This window comes from Podarcis muralis, chromosome 7, assembly GCF_964188315.1.
Source record: "Podarcis muralis chromosome 7, rPodMur119.hap1.1, whole genome shotgun sequence".
Classification (NCBI taxonomy): domain Eukaryota; kingdom Metazoa; phylum Chordata; class Lepidosauria; order Squamata; family Lacertidae; genus Podarcis; species Podarcis muralis.
This window is the reverse complement of record NC_135661.1, coordinates 82,912,445-82,922,499: the sequence shown is the minus strand read 5'-3', so window position 1 is coordinate 82,922,499 and position 10,055 is coordinate 82,912,445. Positions and strand designations below refer to the sequence as shown.

The 10,055-nt window shown below is 50.8% G+C and overlaps 1 protein-coding gene across 1 annotated transcript; it reads right to left on the bottom strand.

Moving 5' to 3' along the window:
• Window positions 1-400: 400 nt before the first annotated feature.
• On the bottom strand, window positions 401-8,288 carry CCDC97 (coiled-coil domain containing 97). Its single transcript, XM_028742189.2, has 5 exons — window positions 8,155-8,288; window positions 5,726-6,682; window positions 3,095-3,343; window positions 2,801-2,930; window positions 401-1,079 (listed from the first exon to the last, which is right to left on the bottom strand). The coding sequence occupies exons 1-5, from the start codon at window positions 8,195-8,197 to the stop codon at window positions 965-967; spliced, it is 1,494 nt and encodes a 497-aa protein (XP_028598022.2). The 5' UTR covers window positions 8,198-8,288; the 3' UTR covers window positions 401-964.
• Window positions 8,289-10,055: the final 1,767 nt, after the last annotated feature.

Sequence of the window (10,055 nt, the reverse complement as noted above, 5' to 3'; positions counted from 1 at the left end):
CAGTTCAAAAGCTAGTCAAAGTGCTAGTAGATAAATAGGTACCGCTCTGGCGGGAAGGTAAATGCTGTTTCTGCGTGCTGCTTTGGTTCACCAGAACTGGCTTAGTTATGCTGGCCCCATGACCCGGAAGCTGTACGCTGGCTCCCTTGGCCAGTAAAGCGAGATGAGCGCCGCAACCCCAGACTGGACCTAATGGTCAGGGGTCCCTTTCCCTTTTAAGCTGCCCAGAGTGGCTGGGGAAACCAAATAATAATAACAACACACTTTTGATATGGTGCAGAGATGTAAATAAACGTGGCCCTGATCCACTGGGAACAGTGAGCAAGTCAGTTAAGGAAACGCAAAACAAATTCAAGATGGGGCGAAGGTCCTTCTCACTTTTAAGAGACCACCCAACAAATTACTTAAAAGGTTGTTTATTTTCAGCTGTCCAACGCTGCAAAAAATAATGATCAATCGGACATAGATACTGCAAAAAGCCAACTTGCCAGCCAGCAATGTCCTTTGCACAGGAGGGTCTGGGCTTCGGGCTAGCCCCATCTCCAACACAGAAGACCCATTTCTTACAGGAAAGAGACAGAGACACATCTCTAAAAACAGGGATGTCCAGAAGCGAAGGCAGCACCATGGAAGGGAAGCCATGATCTGCCCTGGTGCTTCCGATCCAGACAGCCGATGACCAGTCCCAGAGAGCGAGATTCCCTTCCTTACCCCTCTTTAGCAACTGGGAAGTGGGGCGCTCAGGAGTGGTGGGGTGCAGAAGATGCTGCAGGCATCACAGACTGTCCATTGCCATAGACCTCCAAGACAACTCACCCTACACGCCAATGCCATTCTGATCCCTATCGGCAGAGCCGCCCAGTCCGGCAGGAGAGAGGTTGCACAAGATGGGAAGGAAACAGCCAACACATTGCTCCTTGCTGCTGCATCCTGGCACCTTGGGGGGTCAGGATCTCAGCCCCATCTACTCTGCTTCCATAGCGTCTGCGTCTTCCGGATCCTCCCCATCAAAGTAGCGCTCCTCCTCATCCCGCGACACGATGTCCAGGTTGTCAAAGTCGGGGTTCTCGTCAACCTCGCTGGAGGGAGGAAAGGCACAGGTTTACACTGACAAACCCGGAAGCGGCTTCAGGTCTGCGGAGTTGGCACCGAGGAACCAGCTTGCTCTGTGGGAGGGAGAGGGGTCCGCAAGTTTTGACTGACCCACAGAGCCAGCCACGATTTGTGGCTGCTGCTGAGCATGCCCCACAAGCCTCATGGCGTGTCCAGAGAGTGTAAGGCAGAGGGGAAGCAATGCAAGATCTTCACTGCTCCTCGGAGTCTCCAAAGCCCAGTGCGGTGGGAGCCTCCAAAACAGGGGTGGCCAATCTGTGCTCTCCACCCACTGTTGGACTACAGATCCCATCATCCCTGACCACGGGGGCCTGATGGGATTTGGAGTCTCGCAACATTGGCTGCTCCTGCTCCAAAGCCTAGCAAGAAGAGAATGCCCCTCTCCCTTGCCCCACACTCTCTGCATGTTCTAGATCGCCCTTCCGTGTTCTGGAGCCCATCAGATGTTTTGGACGACGACTCCCATCGCACCTGACCTCTGGCCATCTTGGTCGTGCGAAACGGGAGCTTGAGTCCAGCAACACCTGGAGGGCACAGGACTGGGGTGGGGCGGGAATGTTGTTCAGGGTAACTGAAGAGGGACCTGGGTCTGTCTGTCTCATCCAACGTGGAAGTGAGAGGCCCTCTACACCTCTGAGTTCTGTGCAATGCGAGACGTGAGATGCTGGCTGGGCCAGGAATGGTCTCGTTTCTTTATTTGTCCATTTATAAACCACTTCGCAGGCAGAAATCACTGAAATAATAATAATACTAATAATACTACTAATAATAAAATTTTATTTATACCCCGCCCTTCCCGGTTCAGAAAACCGGGCTCAGGGCGGCTAACAACAAATTTAAAACACTTAATTGATGCTACAAAAAAAACAGCATAAAATACGGTATAAAACGTGAATAACAATAAAATCAAAAATCAATTTAGGGGGGAAATCCATCCAATAAACATTAGATGATCACCAGGGCTAGCTGGCTAAATTAGTTCTATTTGGGCCAGCGAGGAGATCAGGGGAGAATTAGCTGTGGGATCCCAGAGCGGGTAATCTTCATAAAAAGGGGAGGGGGAGGGGAGGAAGGGGAATAAAAGATCAGGCTAAGTTCAAATTGAAAGCCAGGCGGAATAGCTCTGTCTTACAGGCCCTGCGGAAGGAAGTTAAATTCTGCAGGGCCCTGGTCTCATGGGACAGAGCATTCCACCAGGTCGGAGCCATCACTGAGAAGGCCCTGGTGGAGGATAATCTGACTTCCTTAGAGCCGGGGACCTCTAAACTATGATTATTCATGGACCTTAAGGTCCTCTGCGGGGCAGACCAGGAGAGGCAGTCCCGTAAATACGAGGGCCCTAAGCCACAAAGGGCTTTAAAGGTCAAAACCAGCACCCAGCACCTTAAACCTGACCCAATACTCTACTGTACACTGCCAGTGAACAGCAACATACAAAAGATCACCCATTCAAATAAACTAAGGGCATGAGAACCATTTCTACAGCTGTAGTCATTGTTCCATCGAGCGATGGGAACTGTCCCTCAAACACCTAGAAGGCACCAGATTAGTTGAAGGGTGCCGGAGATAGAACCTTGGATTCATGTGTTTTTCAGCAGCAGCGGCTCATCGCCAAAGTGATAGAGAGAAACGTCCACAGCAAAGAGTGAAAGGACCTATCCGCTGATGTGCCGCCCTGATTCCTCACCTGTAGTTGAAGTCCCTATCCTTGCCGTCGAGGAAGCGCTGGTACATGCGGCTGGTGAACTCTTCCCGCAGGTAGGCCTTCTCCTCCTGTTCAGGGACCCACTCGTCCATGTCCAGGTCAGAGGCCTTGTCTAGAGAGGGGAGAGCGGGCTCAGTCAGTGTGGTGTAGTGGTTAAGAGCGGTAGTCTTGCAATCTGGGGAACCGGGTTCGCATCTCCGCTCCTCCACATGCAGCTGCTGGGTGACCTTGGGTCTCCCCGCCCTCCGCTAGATCCCACCCCGCTTCTTGACCAACCTTCATCATCGCTGTCTTCCTCTTCCTCCTCTTCACAGGCCTCTTCCTGCTCCTGCTGGACCTGCAGCCGCCGCTGGATGACCTGCTCCTGGTAGGAGTCCAGGAGGACGCCCGAGAGGGAGCAGGAGGCCTCCAGCTTGCCGCTGCCCAGGGCCTGCATCTCCTCGTCGCTCAGGTACTGCCCGATGTACTGCTCGTAAAGAAGAGGCTCCCGGCAGCGCATTTGCTCGTCGCTGAAGTACTCCCCACCTGCGGGCAACAAGGGAGAAGCAGGCATGGGGCTTGTTTCGAGAAGCTTTCCATACTTGGTGTTGTGGAATTTCCTTTTTTAATATAATATAGCTTTATTAATTTAAAATACAGTGGTGCCTCGGGTTACATACGCTTCAGGTTACATACGCTTCAGGTTACAGACTCCGCAAACCCAGAAATAGTACCTCGGGTTAAGAACTTTGCTTCGGGATGAGAACAGAAATTGTCCTCCAGTGGCACGGCGGCAGCAGGAGGCCCCATTAGTTAAAGTGGTGCTTCAGGTTAAGTACAGTTTCAGGTTAAGAACAGACCTCCGGAACGAATTAAGTATGTAACCAGAGGTACCACTCTAAATACATTTATGAAAGAACAGACGTACATACAAGTAAACAAACATACATACAATCAAACAAACAAACAAACAAATAACAGAGGAATCAAACAAACCACCATACTATAAGATACAAGATTAATACAGTGGTACCACGGTTACATACGCTTCAGGTTACAGGCTCCGCTAACCCAGAGATAGTACCTTGGGTTAAGAACTTTGCTTCAGGATGAGAACAGAAATCGCGTGGCTGCGGGCGACAGCAGCAGGAGGCCCCATTAGCTAAACTAAAGTGGTGCTTCAGGTTAAGAACAGTTTCAGGTTAAGAGCAGACCTCTGGAACGAATTAAGTATGTAACCAGAGGTACCACTGTATAATTATCATCATATATACTCCTGAGACTGAACACAATTATAAAACTTATATAGAAGAAATTTAAAACTGACTTCCAATTAATCTCACTGTACTTAATCTATCCATTACAATGGTACCTCAGGTTAAGAACTTAAGAAAAAGTGCTTGTGGGAGAGGGGGTTATGGGTTCCGTTTGTTCTTGTTTCTGCTGCGTGTTTTTATTTATTTATTATTTTTATTCTGTGTGAGATCTTCAAAGATATGTAATAAATAATAAGAATGATCACAATTCCCCCATCTTCCCTGATGCTGGCTGAGGTTGTTGGAAGTTGGGTTTCCCACTCCTGCCTAAGAAGGTATGAGAAGGGGGGTCTTCCGTGGCTCAGAGCAAAGTGTCCCAAGCTCAATGAAAGGCCTCGCCTGGATTTTGGGGGGCTGGGTGTGGGACGGGAGCAAAGGCCGAACTCTGGGCCTCAGGGAGGTAGCAGCTCCTCTGAGACCCTCTCTTCTCCCTCTCACAGCTCCTGCCTCAACTTCCCTTGTCTCTCCACTAGGCTAACATAGATGCTAGCCGCCCTACTCCTCTGCTCTTTGGCAGCCAGGCAACCAAAGCGGGGAGAGAAAGAAGAGGATGAAAGGGTTCTAAAGATCAGTGGCCAAACCAGGGATCGTGGCTCCATCTTGCCCACCGCCAACGTCATGCTACTCAAGAGACACTCTAAGCATGAGCACAACTGGGAGAGCTTGTTCAGCACAGCATGAGCCTCTTCATTTCAGGGTTGTGAGTTTGAGCAAAAAGATTCCTGCATTGGAGTGGGCAGGACTAGAGGAGCTCTGTGTTCCCATCCACAATAAAAAGGTAAAGGTACCCCTGCCCGTACGGGCCAGTCTTGACAGACTCTAGGGCTGTGCGCCCATCTCACTCTAGAGGCCGGGGGCCAGCGCTGTCCGGAGACACTTCCGGGTCACGTGGCCAGCGTGACATCACTGCTCTGGCGAGCCAGAGCCGCACACGGAAACGCTGTTTACCTTTCCGCTAGTAAGCGGTCCCTATTTATCTACTTGCACCTGGGAGTGCTTTCAAACTGCTAGGTTGGCAGGCGCTGGGACCGAACAACGGGAGCGCACCCCATCCACAATGCTATGATTCTAATGCATGGGTAGGCAAACTAAGACCCGTGGGCTGGATCCAGCCTAATCGCCTTCTAAATCCGGCCCATGGATGGTCCGGGAATCAGCGTGTTTTTACATGAGTAGAATGTGTGCTTTTATTTAAAATGCATCTCTGGGTTATTTGTGGGGCACAGGAATACATTAATATTATCATTTTTTCAAAATACAGTGATACCTTGGGTTACATATGCTTCAGGTTACAGACGCTTCAGGTTATAGACTCCACCAACCCAGATATAGTACCTTGGGTTAAGAACTTTGCTTCAGGATGAGAACAGAAATTGTGCTCCGGCAGCGCGGCCGCAGTGGGAGGCCCCATTAGCTAAAGTGGTACCTCAGTTAAGTACAGTTTCAGGTTAACAGACCTCCAGAACAAATTAAGTCCTTAACCTGGTACCACTGTATAGTCCAGCCCCCACAAGATCTGAGGGATAGCGGACCAGCCCCCTGCTGAAAAAGTTTGCTGACCCCTGTAATCTAATCCCTTCCAGAACGGTACTAGGATCTGAAGGCCCAGTACCTTGGATGAGCTGCTGCAGGGCTGCATAGCGCTTGTTCCGCACCCGGGTGTGGCGCGTCTTGACCAGGCCGGCCCTGCGCACTTCGGCACAGTAGAAGTCTGCCTCGTAGCTGCCGGAGAGGTGGCGGAAGCAAGGCAGGTGTTCCTCTCGCAGGACCGTCCGGAACCGCTCCAGGAACACCAGCGGCTTGCTGTGATACAAATCCCGCAAGATAGCCAGCTTCTGCGCGGGCGTGAAATCCGGCTCGTCCTTCTGCTGGCTCCGCACAGGCAAGCGGCTGTTGGCCACGGCGTGGAACATGGCTAGGACAGCAGGCTCGTCATCCTCTGTGGGTCCTGCAGGCGACGAATTGGAGCCAACAGACTCCGGCTTTCCGCCGCCCCAGTGGGGCTGTTTGGTGTCAGAGGCCTCCCCGCCATTAGGGGGCATGTCTTCAGTAGCCATAACCTCTGATTCTCCGCTGCCCTGCTGAGATGGCTTGCTCGGGTTATTTGCAGATGGGGGCTCAGTCTTCAACTCACTCCAGCAGGAGGAAAGAAAGGCACTGATGGCCTCGTGCGTCCCACTAGGAAGGCTGGAGCCAGGGTTCCATGAGTGCTCTTCCCGACGGCTTCCTGGTGCTTTAGATGCCCCATTCCAGTTCAAGGGGGAGCTCTGTGGGTTTGGGACCCCTGACATCTCTTCTCCCCAGAGAGGCCGGCGCAGCGGAGAGCTCTTAGTTGCCCTACAGCCACTGGCACCGGAAGCATCCGGCTTCTGTTCCCCCCTGTGGACCATTTGTAAAGTCTCACTGGGGGCACCGCTGTCCTTCGGAAGACAGTCTGTGGGCGCTAGGATTCCCACCATCTCTTCTGCAGTGTCCAGTGGCTTTGCAGCCTCAATGTTGTCCGGAAGACTGCTTTCAAGCATCCCTCTGTCTGCATTGCCTTCCTCTACATCAGCTCGGGAGCTGATGGCTGTAAAGACAGAGAAACTCCAATTAGTGCCAGTGAAACTGCTACCACACATCATTCAGACCCTCCAAGTGTCTCTATTTTCCAGGGACAGTCCCGGATTTACTGAAGCCGTCCTGGTTTCTGATTTGACCACAGAATGTCCCACTTTTCCTTAAAGGTAAAGGGACCCCTGACCATTAGGCCCAGTCGTGGCCGACTCTGGGGTTGCGGCGCTCATCTCGCTTTATTGGCCAAGGGAGCCAGCGTACAGCATCTGGGTCATGTGGCCAACATGACTAAGCCGCTTCTGGCGAACCAGAGCAGTGCACAGAAACGCCGTTTACCTTCCCGACGGAGCGGTACCTATTTATCTACTTGCACTTTGACATGCTTTCGAACTGCTAGGTTGGCAGGAACAGGGACTGAGCAACAGGAGCTCACCCCGTCGCAGGGATTCGAACCGCCGACCTTCTGATCGGCACGTCCTAGGCTCTGTGGTTTAACCCTTAGGATGTCCCTATTTTCAGCGGAGAAATGTTAGAGGGTGTGGAGTTACACGACCCCTGAGCCAAGGAGATAGGTCACTATACAACCTTTAGAAGACATCTGAAAGCAGCCTTATCTGGGGAAGTTTTTTAATGTTTTGTTTTTTGTTTTTAATCTATATGTTGGAAGCTGCCCAGAGTGGCTGGGGCAACCAAGTCAGATGGGCAGAGGTACAAATAATAAAATTACTACCATCATTATTGTCGTTATGATAGAATAGGTCCACAGGGGTAGGCAAACTAAGGCCCGGGGGCCGGATTCGGCCCAATCGCCTTCTCAATCCGGCCTGCGGACGGTCCGGGAATCAGCGTGTTTTTATATGAGTAGAATGTGCCCTTTTATTTAAAATGCATCTCTGGGTTATTTGTGGGGCCTGCCTGGTGTTTTTACATGACTAGAATGCATGCTTTTATTTAAAATGTATCTCTGGGTTTTTGTGGGGCATAGGAATTCGCTCATTCCCCCCCAAAAAAATATAGCCTGGCCCCCTACAAGGTCTGAGGGACAGTGGACCGGCCCCCTGCTGAAAAAGTTTGCTGACCTCTGGAATAGGATGTCCGTATTTTAATCAGAGAAATGTTGGAGGGCATGCAAGATCACTGAAGTGGGGTGAGCGGCGTCTTACAGCTATGGCTAGTGGATGATGCAAATAAAGACCCTTCTCTCTCTCATAAGGATTGCACAATAAAAAGGATGGCAGACCAAGGGCTCGTGCATACTGTCGTTTCATGTCCAAATCACCGCCTTCCCACACTTTCTCCTCCCTCTCTCCAGAGACTAGGACTCTCCCCACCCACTCAGGGAAGAAGAGAAGACAGAAAAGTGGGGAGAAAGAACTGGGGGGGGGGATCAGGGAGCAAGAAGAGGGAGGCAAGGGGCGTGGGGGCCCATTTGGGTGCAACACCGCCTCCGCCCCGTCCTCAGCGCGCCGGAACGGGGGCGCTCACCTGGGGAAGGCGGCTCTGGGGGCTCGGCCCCTCCTGCCTCCATGCCGCGACACCCGTCTCCGCTCGCGGGGGAAGGCGAACCGATGCCTAAACACCAGCTAACGGAAACTTCCGGTTCCGGCGGTGCGCCGGAGAATGGGATCCTCCTCCGCGGCGCCGAGAGGCTTTGGTTCCGGGGAGAATTCCATCCCACAGGGCGAGGGTTGGAAGCGCATTTCTTTTAAGGGGAGAAAAAGAACCCTCGCAAAAGTGGGCTGTGTGTGTTGTTGTGTTGTGTTGTGTTGTGTTGTGTTGTGTTGTGTTGTGTTGTGTTGTGTTGTGTTGTGTTGTGTTGTGTTGTGTTGTGTTGTGTTGTTTTGCCCTGCCCATCAGACTGGGTTGTCCCAGCCACTCTGGTCAGCTTTGACTGTAAATAATAATAATAATAATAATAATAATAATAATAATAATAATAATACCACCTCGTCCATCTGGCTGGGTTTCCCCAGCCAACCACTCTGGGCAGCTCCCAACAAAATTAATAATTTTTAAAAAGCGATAAAACATCAGACATTAAAAACTTCCCTAAACAGGGCTGCCTCCAGATGTCTTTTAAAGATAAGATAGCTGCTTATTTCCTTGACATCTGATGGGAGGGTGTTCCACAGGGCGGGCGCCACCACCGAGAAGGCCCTCTGCCTGGTTCCCTGTAACCTTACTTCTCGCAGTGAGGGAACCGCCAGATGCTTTTGGGTTCCAAGATAAAGCAGCTAACAAATTTAATAAATTAAATAAGGGAAGGGGAGCTGCAACGAAATTGAGGAAATATTGGGCTTCAATACCCAATGCACCCCCCCCCCCCGTCAGCAAGACAATTTCTATGGCAGGAAGCTGTGAACGGTCTTAGCTTGGAGGTAGGACATGTGATTGCATGCAGCAGGTCCCAGGTTTGGCCGCTGGCTGGGAAATTATTTCCCTGCCCTGCCGTTGCACTACTCAGATGGGGCAGCGCTGGGAGAACCATACGCCCCAGGGGTGCACTGAGCCTGTACAGTGGTACCTCGGATTAAGAACTTTTTCGTGCCAGAGGTACGTACTTAACCTGAAACTGTTCTTAACCTGAAGCACCATTTTAGCTAATGGGGCCTCCCGCTGCTGCTGCTGCACTGCCGGAGCCCAATTTCTGTTCTCATCCTGAAGCAAAGTTCTTAACCTGAAGCACTATTTCTGGGTTAGCGGAGTCTGTAACCTGAAGCGTATGTAACCCGAGGTACCACTGTACTAGAAACCAAGTTTTTAGTGCTGCAGCTCCAGCTCTCTAGATTCAGTTACCAACAAAATCAGGCAGCTGTCGACCTTCGTGATGTTTAGGCACCTGTTCCATAATGTTCCAAATTCATGTTCCAAGTCAGCATTCCAGTTGTGGATTTCCATAGAAAAGCAATGTTGTGAGGTATATTTCACTGTTTGGTGACCGTATAGTTTGGATCCTCCGAGATCTAAGCTCGCTCCCCTGGGTCCTAGGGAAGCCAGCCAAATCCAAGATTCACCCTGCTTTCACATTACAACATGTCGTCTAATAAAGAGTTAACGTCACTTGGCCCGTGTGATTTATTGCTGACCTGCTCCTGACAAGGACAATATTAAAGCTGGAGAACTATAGTATTTGGGGGATCACTAAGAGCAATCTAGGACTGGGGCCCTAATATTGTCCTCTGACCAAAATATCCAAGGTGATATTGAGATGGAGGATGACATCAATGAGGGATCCCAAACGAGAAAGTGCTGCATCAATGGGTGACTTCAGTTTAAAAGTTTTTAAATTTAAAAAGAGGAATTCCGTGTGCAGGTTATAGCTTTTAAATGTTTCAGTGAGAAGGGTGTGTGTGTGTGTGTAGGTAACACAAGACACCAAACAAAGA